The sequence below is a fragment of the Amblyomma mixtum genome, chromosome 7, assembly GCF_055824585.1.
Source record: "Amblyomma mixtum isolate Tamu chromosome 7, ASM5582458v1, whole genome shotgun sequence".
NCBI classification, from domain to species: domain Eukaryota; kingdom Metazoa; phylum Arthropoda; class Arachnida; order Ixodida; family Ixodidae; genus Amblyomma; species Amblyomma mixtum.
The window spans coordinates 5,549,371-5,564,995 of NC_143018.1; the positions used below are offsets into that span (position 1 = coordinate 5,549,371).

The 15,625-nt window shown below is 48.3% G+C and overlaps 2 protein-coding genes across 2 annotated transcripts; one reads left to right on the forward strand and one right to left on the reverse strand.

Moving 5' to 3' along the window:
* The first annotated feature begins 1,010 nt into the window (after window positions 1-1,010).
* Window positions 1,011-8,839, forward strand: LOC149334841 (uncharacterized). Its single transcript, XM_089551468.1, has 2 exons — window positions 1,011-1,204; window positions 7,940-8,839. Exons 1-2 carry the CDS (start codon window positions 1,114-1,116, stop codon window positions 8,227-8,229), a joined length of 381 nt encoding a protein of 126 aa, XP_089407594.1. The 5' UTR covers window positions 1,011-1,113; the 3' UTR covers window positions 8,230-8,839.
* A 1,848-nt stretch (window positions 8,840-10,687) lies between these two features.
* On the reverse strand, window positions 10,688-13,734 carry LOC149334842 (uncharacterized). Its single transcript, XM_089553699.1, has 3 exons — window positions 13,575-13,734; window positions 12,774-13,128; window positions 10,688-10,832 (listed from the first exon to the last, which is right to left on the reverse strand). The coding sequence occupies exons 1-3, from the start codon at window positions 13,654-13,656 to the stop codon at window positions 10,688-10,690; spliced, it is 582 nt and encodes a 193-aa protein (XP_089409825.1). The 5' UTR covers window positions 13,657-13,734.
* Between the last annotated feature and the right edge of the window lie 1,891 nt (window positions 13,735-15,625).

The window sequence follows — 15,625 nt, forward strand, 5'->3', positions numbered from 1 at the left end:
ATCAAAAGGCCTCAAGTATTCACACGCCACCTGACTACTGCCTAGAATCTTGTTGCCACTTAGCATCGGTGACGGGTTGAAACCGTGCGAGGGGGTGGCGTGCTGTCAATCACCGTGTGACAACACCCCTCTGTTCGTCTTCCCTCTCCTCTGAAAGTGGATTCGCCCTCTCCACTTTGGCACCTGCCAACCGAGGGCTTCGACGGACATGATGGTCTCTAACGGCAACGCGTTGAGAATGCACTATGCGCACTATCCTGCATAAAACGACTCCGCTGGCCACTGCTGACTTTACGGTGTATACTTCCTCATTGTGGCAAAACTTGGCCGTTGTTGCTGCACAGTGCGTGCCAATGGCTCTAGGCCGAACAAGGAAAATCTAGATGAACCGCAATCAAAATGGAAGCTTCAGGTCACGATGTCGGTTTGCGCGAAGGCTGCTTGCCGTAAAGAAATCAGTATTGAGTAAAAGGAAATGAACAAATAAGAAAATGTAAAACAAAATGAACAAACAAGAGTTCTTGGGCTCCCACTTGCAAGAATTCGGTGACAGGCGCTAGACGTGTGTGATGGCAAATGTGGAGGGATGGAGACGCGATTTCTTATTACAGTTCCGCTGGTCTGCGACTGCTTCACTTGTTTTCTGCCAGCTGTGCGCTTCATTCGAGTTGCGCTGACTGGCCCAATTCGCGATAAGCAGTAAGAAAGAGCGGCAAATCATTCCTGCATCCGTTATAACCGCACCATTCTGTCGTTTGTGACACACTGCGTCGGTATAAAAAGTGGCCTTAGTTCAAAACTGCTCATCACAGTTTCCCCGCCGAAGCACAGGCTACACCGGGCGCTTCGCTGGCAAATACCCTGCAGGTACGCATTAGGCTTTCTGTAGCAAGTATGAGGGGGGGGGGGGGGGATATATATGAGTGAAGGCAACCCTTGTAGCACCCAAGTGGGTGGTGTCATAAAAAGTGATAAAATTATTTAGCGGGAAAAACCTATTGCATTTTACGCCAAGCAGCTATTGTGCCGTCAGGACAAGTTGTGTTGCCTGCGACAGTTCAGCAGTGAACGCTTAACGCGACTGGTGTTTTGCAGCGATAGATTCACGTTGCTATGCGAAGTCAGTGCACTCTTCTTCTTCTGCAGCAACAAAAGATGGCGAGGTTCCTCGTGGTGGCCTTCATCTGTGCCATGGTGGCTTCCGGTGAGATGCGGCACTTGTTCGCAGGCAGCCGAGCCTGCGCGCATGAGCCAACTTTCCTGCACCACACATTTTTTTGCTGGCGAGGAGTGGGGCCATACGTGTCTCTCCTTCTGAAATCACATGCATACAAACTAGTCCCGCGGCAAGTTGGAGGACATTTCTCCTGTATTTTAAGGAAGCTATACGAAAGGCTGCAGGGACGCATTCTTTTCCGCGAAATTGCCCCCGTGGATTTGAGTTCACAGCGGGTGTGGAGATAGGGTGCGTCTAAGCACATATTTTGAAGGCATGGCTGGAGTAGATTTCATCCAGCGTGTGTTGAGCCGTTAGCAGAACGAACTGCCGACATGCGCACAAGGATCCCTGTGTGCGGGTGTCGCGTATATCAACCAAGGCGTTCTCACAACTAATATCCGGAGAGTTACGCTATCCGCCAAACACGCGGTAACGATTTCAGAACGACGACGCGATTCTTATCGTGAATTCTCGGGGCCAAGGGCACGGACTAAGAAAAGCTTCATTAGCTGTTAGTATATAGTTTCAGCAATCTTTAGTAATTACAACAGGGAAACTCATATTGATTTCTCAAATAGCTAAGGCCAGCTACAGGTTAAATCATCAGTTATTCTAACTAATACCTGCAGTGTTTTTTCATGTGTTTAGTCTTTATTTTGCAGCCTTTTCATTAATCCATGCACAGTAGTTGTGATTGTAACGTAAACAGGCCTCTTCGCTGTCTCCTCATCTAACTTTTATTGCAAAAGGCATGCACTTATCTATTCGCTGATATAAGGATTGTGTGTCTGAGTAATGCATGCGTTAAAAATTAACCATATTTTAACACATTGCTTTCAAATGCGAATACAAGTACACGAAAAAATTGTCACGTTCCTGATAACTTGCTAAAACATGAATTTGTTCAGCATTTAACCCTCACAAAAATTTCTTTAGACAGTCTATACACAGTCTATAGACTTCTGTCCATAAATTTTATAGGCTCTCTATAGAAAAATCCTAGAGAACAGTCTATAGGCTATACAAATCCTATAGACTGTCTATAGACAATATATAGATTTATGGTCATACACTTTTAGTAGACTTGTCTATAGACAGACTATACACAGTCTATAGACCATGAATAGAGAAAAAGAAATATCTATAAGAAAGCAATAGAGTCTGTAAGAAGCGTATAGACTGTCTATAGGCTATTTTTGTAAGGGAACAGAACAATGAGAATGCAATAATACTGATATCTTTTTGTCATGTTTCTCAGTCCATTAGAAAAGCCAAAATGGAAATAGCACAGTGTGTCTACAATTAAAGAGCCTAAGCTACGCATCACTGGGGCTTAAATGCACGTCTTCGATCTGCACAACGACAGTGGGCCACTAGCTTTATTCTAGCAGTCATTCCTGAGCTCATATTTCGATGAAAATTGCACAAGCCGGAATGAAGCAGTGCAAGCAATCCTCGTGAATTGTTTTGAGAGCCAGTCAGTGTTGACCCATAAAAAAAAAAAATGTCTGTGCAACTTCAAAGCATTCTAAAGGTGCTCGGGTGAATACAAAACAAAGTGGCTGCTTAGTACTGTGTAAGAGGTCGCACATGCCATTCTGAGTAGAGTCGGTAATCTGGCTTACAGGTAAATGCCAGAACCAGTTCGGACGGTTCGCGTGCACTCTAAACACGAATAAGCCTATGTGGGAGCAAAAAAGTGAGTAAGCTGTCCTCTAGCGCGCTCCCTATTAAAGGGAAACTGCATAGGTTTTAGAAATCAATGAGCTTAAGAGGGTCGAATGTGTAACACTTGCAGGTAAAGCATGCGAAGTCTTGTTGAGCTAGCACTTGAAATAGTGAAGTAATCGCCGATTAAAATCCCGACGCCCTTCAAGCTTCTCAGCAGCGCACAACGCGAAGTGTGGGGAGCATGATGACGTCATCGAAGGTATCGGTACATTTCCAATGTACAAACGCCTGCTTTGAAGGAAAAAACCAACGCCACTGAAGGGAAATCCTGCCGAGATTTGTTTGACAGCGTCCGGTGATTCAGGGCAGGGTGTGGCTGACGACCGCGTTAATTTTAAATCATACCTTCCGTGACGTCACGCTGAACTTCTCTGCACTCCTCCGGTGCATTGAGGAGAAGCGCGAAATTTAATCGTTGATTACGTCACTATCTTAAATGCTAGTGCAAAAACACTTGGCATGCTTTACCTATAGCCTATACAGATTTGGATCCTTGAATATCGCGAAATTCTCAAAAAAAAGTGGTGCAGTTGCCCTTAACGCTGCTCAAGCGTCTGAGTAGGTGACATAAAATGCCTACTCTTGACAACGAAGGCATATGCAAAGCATAGTGATGACGCAGCTAGAAATCTAAGGAAGCAGCACCAGAGGTTTTGAGGTTAGCAAGGCTGAAACTTCGATTAAAGTGTTCGTAACTGAACTTCGCAAGATTTGAAGGGAGAATTTGTTTCCTTTGCAAACTATACTTCTTATTTTTACAGATGAAAATCGACCCCAGGGCTGGGACAGCATACGCTGCCCCTAAAAGGGAGTACACTAGAAGACAGCCCACTGCTCTTTTACTCTACTTCCATATAGGCTAATTTGTGTTCAGAGTGTGGTGACGGCTCCTGGCTGAGGCTGGGATATATATTGACCGTGCTTAATGGTTATATCAAGCAGAATTATGGGAATATAGACAATAATACGATACTCTTGCACCGGGACCGGTTCGCTCATATACTCTCAAACCTAGAGTTAAACTCTATCAAACCGAGGAAACAGGCGCCATCTTCCGCCAGACTGCCAAAACGCTGTGGAATGCCTTTGCGCCATGCACAACAAGCGAGCTTTGTAACCTCTCGGAGTGCTTAAACATGTGCGTGTCATTCTCCTGGAATTTTCGAGAAGTCGTCTGGGCACCACTGCGTAATTGTCTACGCATGCATTAACAGCGTACGTTGTTGGGCTAGCCGGTCAATCATGGTAAATAAAAGGGGCTACTGCGCACAAATAGACACGGACAAGAAGGTAACGCGCTGCGTTTGTTGTGTTACCTTTTTGTCCGTGCATTAACATCCAGACGTAAAGAGGCAGCTGGTTTGTGCAGCGCTTTGTGCGATGTGCGCGACGTGTGTCGACAGGCGTTAAAAATTCCCACCTGTATCAAATATGGATTTCTGCGGTGCACAGAACGAAATACGAGGCAAGTACGAAAGCACGAGTAAGTACTGTGTTTGAAACGGTCGACCTAACTGCGTGGCCATCGCAGTACGCTTAGCATTGAGTGACCGTGTTATGAGAACATGCTGGTATGCTCGGAGCATTCGGGATGGGGTGAATAAACGTCCCCTTTGTGGAGTTGGAAGCCTGTTTTCTTGCTGCGAGTCACCCTGCCGCTCTCCGCCCTGCGGAGGTTGCGTGCGACGCAGCGGTGCCCTAAGCTGCAGCGTTGGTTTTCTGCGTCCACTCGTTAGCGACATCGATTTATCCGGTCGCGCTGAATAGCGCGGTGGATTGCAGTATGACGGATAGTATCCAACTTATTTGACGATCCTCCATGAGCCCATTATTGGGATCTGCCGGTGTAATGCTTCGTCGGGGTTCCCCCATTTACGTTGTTTTTGTTGTAGCTATTTACTAGTAAATAAATTAAAAAATATAAAAATGGAAGGAACAGATGTTGCTAGCCGCGGCATCTGCCATCGAAACCTGAAGCTCCTGAGCTGCGGCTATCGGGAATAAAAGGTATACCTCGGATTTCGGAATATCGCGGCTGCGCACGTTCGTATTTCGTAGCTCGCAACAAGAGCCAGCCTCGGAGGGTTTAAGATGGCTTCACCAAACCATATCAAACCTGCTATCTGTACATGTATTCCCGCATTACCGCGCAGAGTGCAGGCATGCAGATGAAAAGTTTTTAGCAGTGTTCACAGCGTTATTGAACCCTGACTCGTGATTCGATTTGGTTTTATGGGGTTTAACGCGACTCGGGCTGTGAGGGACGCCTCATCGTTTCGCGGAATTCTAACAACACATGGTTCGAAAAAATCGGATGCGAAGTTCTTGTACTCCCCGGAGGCATATTTGCCCCGGTGGTGGACTAGGGGCCTGCGAAACCCATCGGCAGTGGACACAATGGCCTCGCTGAAAGTCGCAGAATAATGAACTCCCTGCAAATTATGTCTTCAGTTACGGCGCCGTGGAGCGCTTATGTAGTGCCGTTTAGCCGCCGCTGACGTGTGGGCCCGATGTCGTGTCCCCTTCCATGGCAGCCCAGTAGTCCGCGTTCAACAAATGGCGCCTCAGCGTTTTCAAATGGCGGCGCTCAGATTTATTTCGTGCTCTGGTCTATATTTTCAGGATGAAAGCTGTGATGTCGCAGAATACAATGAAATAAATATTACGCTTAGGTGTGCATGGGTCACACATGCATATGTCCTTTCGTATCGTATAGCTTTTCAATGTTTAAAAAAAAAAGGGGGGGGGGGGGGGGATAGGGGTGCTTGTAACAGTGATTCTGGTTGCCAAAGCAGCAGGTAAAAGTGAGCATTGTCCGCACCATATACAAAATTCTGGAATGTGCTTCTGTTGCTCATTAGCAACATCTTCAGCAACATATAGCTTGTTATAATGGAGTAATTACTCATTGGCATCCACCCGAGCGCAGCCATACGGCTACAAAGGATAGCTATACAGCTTTTTCAGAAACTTCGTAGTTAAAGAAAAATTCGTCCTGGTCCGTGGTTCGAGCCCGGAACCACCGCTACACGGGCTGGAGCAGTCGCTCTACCAATTGAGCTAACCGGGACGGCAAGCTTATTGGTAGGGCGAGAGCGAATTGATCAATAACTCGAAGTGGGAACAGTGTTCCTCCAATGTTTAGGGGAAACACCCAAGGTGGAGTAAATTTGTAATAAGGGAGTAATTACTCATTGGCATCCACCCGAGCGCAGCCATACGGCTACAAAAGAAAGCTATACAGCTTTCTCAGAAACTTCGTAGTTAAGGAAAAGTTCGAAAAGAAAAGAGAAAAAAAGCTTGCCGTCCAGGTTAGCTCAATTGGTAAAGCGACTGCTCCGGTGTAGCGGTGGTTCCGGGTTCGAACCCAGGACCAGGACGAATTTTTCTTTAACTGCGAAGTTTCTGAGAAAGCTGTATAGCTTTCCTTTGTAGCCGTATGGCTGCGCTCGGGTGGATGCCAATCAGTAATTACTCCCTTATTACAAATTTACTTCACCTTGGGGGTTGCCCCTAAACATTGGACCATACAGCTTGTTATTTTATTGACAGTCTGGTTTTCAAACTGCCAAAGTTCTCTTTAGGCGTCGTCATCATCCGGACTACGCCCACTGCAAAACAAAAGCCTCGCTCATATCTCTCCAATTAACTCTCTCGTGCGCCAGCTGTGGCCGCCCTATCTCCGAAAACTTCTTAACTTGACTTTCTTCCGCCCCTTACTACACTTGCCATCTCTTGGAACGCCGCGGAATGGTGGCTGTGCTTCTCTAGTCGCGGCAGAAAACAGCCGTGCAGCCAAGATCGTTTCGCGATAGAAGGTGTGGCAGCTTTCTAACGCCAGCTTTTGCTCCATCTAATTTTGGTTCTTGGTAAAATTTATTCTACGACTCTTTCTGGCTATGTTAATCTTTGTCCGGCAGGAAAAGACGCGTTCTCCGGGGGGAAAATGAAATTTGCTCGATTCAAACTCGAGTCGTCAGCACAGAAAAGGTGTGCGTGATCGTCGCTTGGAAGTGAATGGCGTGCAGGCTAGCCTCAGAGATCCGCGAAACAATTGCCTCGATGTCTGGCAGCTTGCTTGCGGAAGCCGGTGGTGGCGACGCTTGCAAGCAGCGTTTTCAGTGAACGCACACAGCCTATTTGTCATTGGAAAGCGGTAATCTAAGGGCATAACCCCTGCGGCAGAGTAGGTGCTGCCCCAGTAGTAAAATGGCGGTTTGGGCGAGTTGGTTATGCATCTTGTAATAAAACAGCGCAAGATGCATAACCAACTCTCCCAAACTGCCATTTTACTACAGTTCATTTTTAGTTCTTGGGCCTCTTTTACATGCCAGCACCTGGACTTGTCACAACCAGCTGTTTTGTCTCCGCTCATCGCCGTGTGCATTTGCCGTGCCCGCTCAGCCTCCTACCACCTCCGTTATGGAACCTGCCCTACAGATCGGCAAGCCCTCTGTGGAATCCTACGACCATCTGTGGGCCATACCAGGGGAATGTGCAAGATTATCCGGAGCGAATATTGACGACAGGCGAGGTTTTTCAAGGACATGATTTTGTTCACAGCGCAACAAGAATGGGAAAGACGAAAAAATTACGGGAACAAGCACTGACTATCAACTAGTTTTTACTGCGAGAGGGAATTGAGGTATCTGAACTCCCACGTGCCTTCCAGAAAACTTCTGTGTTCTTGATAAGTGTTTCTGTATATACCCCTTCTGTCCTTCAATAAAAACTAGTTGATAGTCAACGCTTGTTTGTGTTACTCTTTCGTCTTTCCCGTTCTTGTTGCGCCGTGAACAAAATCATGAATACTTACCAACTCGCCCAAATTTCTGCCTTGCTTTTCAAGGACATGCTTCTGGCAAGGTGCTGCTGCGAGGATTTGAACTCAGCGTCGTGTGTGTGTTCTCTCCGTTCTTGTGATTTGTCCATGCGCTGTTTTATTACAAGATGCATGTATTCAGAACGGCTTGTGGATAACCCGCGCAGGATGCCTCCACTGCTACGCTGACCCGGCGGCAGGGACGGTGGACGAAGGTGGCCGATGGATCACGGACGCAGTGAAGAAGGGGGTCGGACTCCTGAACCAGGCCGCCCAGACCGCGGGGAAAGTGGCCGGTGTCGCGAACGACGCGCAAAGGTGCCTCGAAAACGAAGAGCGAGGAGGGATAGCGGGCGCCGTCAAAAAGGGAATGGGCCTGCTGGGACAGGCCGCCGAAACCGCGGGAAAATTTGCTGGCGCCGCGAGCAGTGCCAGAAAACTCGTCACCGACAAGTGAATACGCGCGGGAGATTTGAAGCGGCTTTGGCCATTCGGCGTAGCTCCTCCTACGGAGCTTTCGACAGTCAAAGTTTTAGACAGTCTATAGAGTGTCTATAGACTTCTGTCTATAAAGTCTATAGACTCTCTATAGACAAATCCTAGAGAACAGTATATAGGCAATACAAATGCAATAGACAGTCTGTAGACAATCTATAGACTTATGGCCATACACTTTTAGTAGACTTTTGTCTATAGACAGTCTATAGACTATGATTAAAGAAAAATCAATATCTATAGGAAGTCAATAGAGTCAATAAGAAGTCTATAGAGTGTCTATAGACCATTTTTATAAAGGTTGAGCCAAAATGTCGGCGAGCGCAAACGGTTGAGTAATGGCAGTCTTCTTGCACACCTCGGGCGTTTTTTATGTCGTGACCAATTATGCGACTGCAATGAATTCCTTCAGATAATAATTAAATGAGCAAAGTGTACTTAAACGAGAGAATGCTAAGGAGAAATTTCTCCAGTATTGTGAATATACTCCACTTTGGAGGATTGCCCTAATTAGTGGACTAATAAATATTCAGCTCAGAAAATAACTGTTACGTGCAGTTGTTTCTGTCTCCTGTGTTCTTGCTTTCCTAAAATAATTAGTGGCTTTTAAAAATAAACCTGCTTCCTTCTCTTTCGCATAACAAATGGATCTTACCTTGAGTTTGGCGCATGATAGCCTTAGTCGCTTATGTGCCAATAATCACAGTTTTCTCTTCAGACTTGCTAAACCTCTGGTCTTGGTCTTAGACACATTTGTTTTCGTGATGCCATCCTCATTTTCGAATGGCAGAAACCTGATCCCATATGACATTCCATTGGTCAGTCTTTTTTCGAAGCTCTGCAAAAATATGTTACGTCACACAGGTCCTTGTACAATTACTGTTAAGATGCTCAAGAGAGAAGCAGGGTTCAATAAAACAAGAGGCTAATTACAGTTTTCTGAAGTAGCCAAAATAACCACTGGGCACGCACGTTGCTGGCACCTATGGCTGGCACAGGCAAACGGTGTAAATATCTAACCAGCCTACACTGACTTGTTCGCAAGAACTGATCTGACAAGCTGCCGCAAGTACTCTCGCGATCAGAAGCAACTCCGTGTTGCCCTCGATGAGAGCATTCATATGTTTTGGCATCTGTGCCACTTACGGTGACCATGACGCTTGATCGGGGTGGGACGCTCAATTGTTCATCCAAGACACTCAGGGCAACATGCTACTCCTTGATTGTTGGTTGGTTTATGGGGTTTAACGTCCCAAAGCGACTGAGGCTATGAGAGACGCCGTAGTGGAGGGCTCCGGAAATTTCGACCACCTGGGGTTCTTTAACGTGCACTGACATCGCACAGTACACGGGCCTCTAGAATTCCTTCTCCAAAGAAATTCAACCGCCGCAGCTGGGATCGAACCCGCGACTTTCGGGTCAGCAGCCGAGCACTCCTTGGTTGTCATTGAAGGGTTGGCTTCGTTCATCGAAAGCGTGATGAGCTTGGACTATTAGTGATTACCTTAGTAAATACCTTGTAGGCAACGGACGGTAAGCTGATCGGTCTTAAAGTCCTTCATGTCTTTCTTATCGATTAAGATGATGTCAGCGTTCAACCAAGCTTCTGGTACGCTCGAGGCCATAAGGCATTGCGTATGCAGTGTGGCTAGTCTTCCTAGCACAATCTCCTCTCCGTCCTTCAACAGACCTTCTGTTACCTGATCTTCACAAGCTGCTTTCCCCCTTTTCCTACAAGGGGTATGACAAAGTTCACTGCCTGGTCTGGAATGAATACCCACGTGCACAGCCTTCTCTGTCTCTTCAGGGAAGTCTTGGGTCCCAGTGGCTAATCCTTGAGGCAGCCTTATATCCCTAAAGTGTGATTTTTCTTGTACTCAGTTGAAAGAAACAGCACAGAAGACAGGTGCGTGACACAACACAGGCGCTGTGTTGTCGTGTCACGTCCTTGTCTTTTGCGTCCTTTCCTTCATTTGACTTCATGCACCAAATAGCCCGCCGAAAAGCCCTATTGGATTACTTTTCTTGCACTACATGTTATTTCGGCATTGCCACTTTGCGGTCGCTTTTGAGGATCCATTTCAACCATGTACTGGACTTCCGTCGAAAAATGGGATTCAGCATGGTTTTACTTTTACTTTTACGCCCCCCTCCTCTAAACTTGCCCCTGATAGTTATGGCACTTCGCACAAGCTTAAGAATGTCTGTCTAGTTCACTGATCTGGTAAACCGGATGTTCTTGCTGCCTCTGTTTTTGGTGCAGTATAGCTGTGTTCTTTTATCTGGAAACACGCAGTATTTTTCCTGCGCATTTTTCCTGCATTTCGTTGCCCTCAATAAAGTCGACGGGACGTCATGACTGCCGACATCACCCACTGGCGTCGGAATAAACTGAAACCATGTTGAACGGGGTGGCTGCTTTATTTCCTGACGTCGAAATACTCGTGCTCTGGCTGGCCGGCTCCCCCGCTGCTGCTGTCCAGGTCGTCCACATCCTCTCGGTTGGAGCGCATCCCGGCATCGGAGCCCCCTGCGTCCATGCGACGACGGCGCCGTCCCGAGCGGCTGCGCATGCGGGCAGACACGGCACCTTTGAAGACTTTCCTTTCGTTCTGCACGGCCTCCCCATATCACAACCTTCATCAGCTCTGTCCTAGTGACCTCTGAGTACTTTTTTTGCGCCCAAGCAGATTTCCCAAGCTGGTTACTCGACACGACCACCGGTTGCCAGTTTTGGGCATTACATGTCCACCCCAGCCTTGAATCCCGTCGGAAAATAGCCAGACTGCCTTTTCCACAGGTTTTATCATTCGCCCCTGAGTCATTCACTTATCACCCCTGCACGCCACCTTTCATTTCGCATCAGCCATCCGAAAGCTGTTCACACACCTCGAGCATCCACTTCTGCGCATCTGAAATCATTCTTTGCCCAGACCGCAAGAGATTGGAACGACCTGCCCGCTGAAGCTTTCATCCATCCTGGCCTGGAATCCTTTAAATCATTCATAACTGATTTATTCAAATGATATCTATGCCCACCCCTCATGTAATACCCCTAGTAGGGCTATGAGGTACTAATAAATAAAATAATAATAAGTTGCCCGTCAGAGCTCGGGAGTGACCACCCAAATCCGCTCGATCCCATATTCTTGTACCCCTGCTAATTTAGCTAATTTATATATAGGGGCTGACTGCAGCCGATGACATAGCATGCGCCTGACTCAGGCTGGCAGTGTGCCGAATGTCTGTTCGAAGCTAACGGCAAGTATGAAGAGGCCAACATGAGCCTAACCTGTTTCAAGCCTCTAAAGTATGGAGCACTGCAGGGGACCCTCACGTGCTCAAATCACGCATTCGCTAGCCAAGTGTGCCGTAGACTTCTGACGAGCAGCGCACGCAAAGTCGGTCTTTGACAAAAGACATGACGCAACGGAAGCATGTGTGAATATCCTCTAAAGCGGATGCCGTTTGAAACAACGTGGTTAGCATCAGTTTATGGCCTTAAACCATTTGTGAAGCCCTGCACAGTAAGACACCTTCAAAACGGAAGAGGCGGATTGACCAACGTTTAAGGACAAAAGAGGCTGGAACTGAACGAGCGCTCAACGCTTGAAGCTTGCATTGGGGTGTACACCATCACACCCAACTAGCTATCACAAGGAAATACGGGGCGCGGTGAACTCATCCACCCATATCCTTAACTTCGGCTGTTTTGTGTGTCAGGGATTAATCTTAGAGCAGCCCTTCCTGAGCTCGAGGCAGTTCTCTTGTGTAATTCAGCCGCGCAAACGTTAAATTAGCCTTTACGGTTGAGAGTTTATATGCAACCGTAGCGCAGCACTGGTGACAAGCGATAGACAGTTCAGCACGTATGTAGCCTTCTAGCTGTCTGTTCATTGTTTGTCCTCAGTGGTGCGTTACACACAGTGCGTTAAAGGGCAACTGCACCACTTTTTTTTTTAAATTTCGCGATATTCAAGGATCCAAATCTATATAGGCTGTAGGTAAAGCATGCCAAGTGTTCTTGCCCTAGAATTTAAAATAGTGACGTAATAGACGATTGAATTTCGCGCTTCTCCTCAGTGCACCAGAGGAGTGCAGAGAAGTTCAGCTTGACGTCACGGAAGGTATGATTTCAAATTACGGTTGTCGTCAGCCACACCCTGCCCTGAATCATTGGACGCTGTCAAACAAATATCGGCAGGATTTCCCTTCGGTGGCGTTGGTTTTTTTCCTTCAAAGCAGGCGTTTGTACATTGGAAATGTACCGATACCTTCGATGACGTCATCATGCGCCCCCCACTTGGCGTTGTGCGCTGCGGAGAAACTTGAAGGGCATCGGGATTTTAATCGGCGATTACTTCACTATTTCAAGCGCTAGCTCAACAAGACTTGGCATGCTTTACGTGCAAGTTTCCCACATTCGACCCTCTTAAGCTCATTGATTTCTAAAACCTATGCAGTTTCCCTTTAACTCAGTGTATGCTCCCATCTCGGTTCTCGTACCGCCTGCGCGAGTTCTTGCGTCGCTGGGGCTCCTCCTGGTCCTCGTCCTGGTCCCTGCGACTTCCCCGGTCGATCCTCCTGCTTCCCCTGGCCGGGGGAGGAGGCGGCGGCGGCGGAGGCGCGGGACGCTCTTCCTCTGAGCCGTTGTCGTCTTCGTCGTCGTCCGCCGGATCCGCGGCCGGCGGCTTCCCGCGGGCGTCGACGGCGAAGCTGCGCTGCTTGAAGGCGCAATAGTTGCCGCACCAGTCCTTGCAGCAGACGCGCGTGTCACAGTCCTGGTCCGACTGACACGGGCTCAGCAGGCGAATGCTGGTGCACGTGTCGAACTTGACGGGCTTGGGCAGGCACACGAACGCTGCGCTTACAAGAGCGCCTCAGGTGGACCATTCCATATGTATAAGGGCACTCGTGACATCAGCCAATCTAAGCTATGAAACTTTTTCGCGGGAGTTATTTGACGTCGAGAACGTTCACTACGGGTTTGTTTCCGCGTTATGCTTCGCAACTTGTTATCCTGCCGTAGCCTAGAAAAATCGTCATATTTGTTTGCAAGCTTTTCCATCGAATAACAAGCGCATCGGACAAAAATTCCCTTCCGACTCCGCGCCTCCTCTCTCCCGTGCTGGTGCAAATGATGGGGGCAGCCTGTGTCCAGGGCAAGCAAGGCACTAAGCTCGAGCGCCTCGGCAATGGCAAGGCCCCGAGGCTCCTCTGGTCCCCACAGCTTCGGAGCTGTAGCAGCGCTCAGGCCCCCCAGTGCGGGCTTGCGCGAATACTCGAGATAAGCGACGATCAGCTCACTGTTGTGTGCCGCGGCCATGGCGGCGGGCGCGAACGCCACAGCCAGGAAGGCCTCGACTCCGAGCAGCAGCAGCGGCAGCATCCTTCCAGCTGGAGTCACCTTCGTCGTCCTCCGTGCTCGCGCCCTGCTCGGTGCACGCTGGCCTTTTCTTCTGCTTCTTCCAGCGACGTCAAAGCAGAGATTTATCCAAGAACACCTTTGACCCAGTTACCCCCACGTACTCAGATATACTCGATCATTACAGGGGTCAGCGGAAACGCTACCCAGCCCCACACAAAAGGCTCACCAAAGAGGAGGCGGTAGACTGGCGCAGACTACAAACCCGTACCTACCCACACCTGCACAAACTACACAAGATTTTCCCTACACAATATGCAGACAAATGTCCGTGGTGTCAGGGTAAACCTACACTAGAACATGTCACATGGACCTGCCCTAAGGCAGACTTAGAACCAAGAATAAACAACCCGAGTGTGATGCAGTGGGAGCACTTGCTGGCCAGCGAGGACGAGGAAGCGCAACGATTTCTCGTGCGCCGAGCCACGATGGCAGCAGTCAAGTGCGGCATCCTGGACCAAGGATCGACCACGGCGCCCAGTGACCCGTAAGGGTCAAGAACACCAATTTATTAACAATCAAGTTTTTTCCATCCATCCATCCTATCCAAGAACATGTTGGGCGTAAAATATTCGTAGGAGTCGAAGGTCAAGCGGCTCGTTCGTTTCCCTCATCATTGGCCTCAGGCAGTATGCGTGAAGGTGGCCTTGTTTCAGTTATGGGTAGACCTTCGAGGTCTCAAGGTGCGGTTTTGTAGTGCAGGAGGAAATTTTAAAGCGGTGGCATTATGAGGGTCCCTTGTCGCAGAAAAGCCGGCTTTGTCCTCATTGGCCGCGAGCGAAAAAAATCGACGAAAAATCCCCAGAAGAGCAACAGAGGGGGCCGGCGGGCCACCTGGGTCACGTGACATTGCGATGTCATCACAAAATTTCCACCGGATTCTGAGCAAACTGCCCACAATGGCAGGTGGCAGTTCAATTAATGATTGGTCGCCAGAGGTTGCCCAGGAAGAGCGACCTGGGTCTCACACGCACCACAGACGGCAGCACCTGCCACCCCAGGGTAGTGGCGCATCGCTTAACCGCTGCATCACTGGGCCATGGGCGGTCTATGAATGTAAAGTAGATGTTGTGTCGTGAGTTTCGGTTTCATTTTATCGGATTGTATTTGTGCTTGTCTATGTGTTTGTGTGCTTTTTATTGGCTGTTAACTATCACGTGGTAATTGCCCTACATAAACCCACCTGGCCTTAATGAAGCGTCATTCGTAATATCATTCTGAATCTCGACTCAGTTCTTACGACTGCCCTGGCCGACACTGCACTGGAGGCCGAGGAAGAGATCCGTTAGCCTACTGGCCTAGCGCGGCGACAGTATGTTGCAGTTATTCAGTTCTAAAGTAATGTGACGACGTCCCGTCGTCTTAACTTCATTTCTCATGCGTAAATAATTCAGCTAGTAGTCCACGGCATATTTTATTTATTTTCACTCCCTGCTTTCCTGCAGCGCCGTGAAGACATTATTGGCGGGGGGATACATATACACGCAGAAGAGCAAGGTATCATCGAAAGAATTGAACGCGAAAAGTGACCAACATTTCGTCGTCTTAGAGAACAGTGTCCCGAACTTTTTCAGTGAAATCGCACGAGTTATGCACGTGCGTTCCACTTTTTTCCGACCAATGGGGAGATGATGCGATGCAGAGATTGTGTAGAGGCGAGCGGGTAAAGTCGACGATTCGCATCGGGGCGCCTGATTTGTGGACCGTAGGTGCATGTAATCCATACAAAACGGGCGGGGAACCGTTGTCCCAGAGAAGGAAAAAATAAACTTATATAAACTGTGGAGAAACAAAGCGGAACACGTGGCCAGTAGTTTCCGCAAGTCTCTTAGCAGTTTTGAAGTGGGATCGTGTTTCAGCGGTATGTACTATGTACCTTCCCTCATCCTCAAGCGTCCTTCTCATGTTACGTTCATAGTCTCGTTTGTCCAAG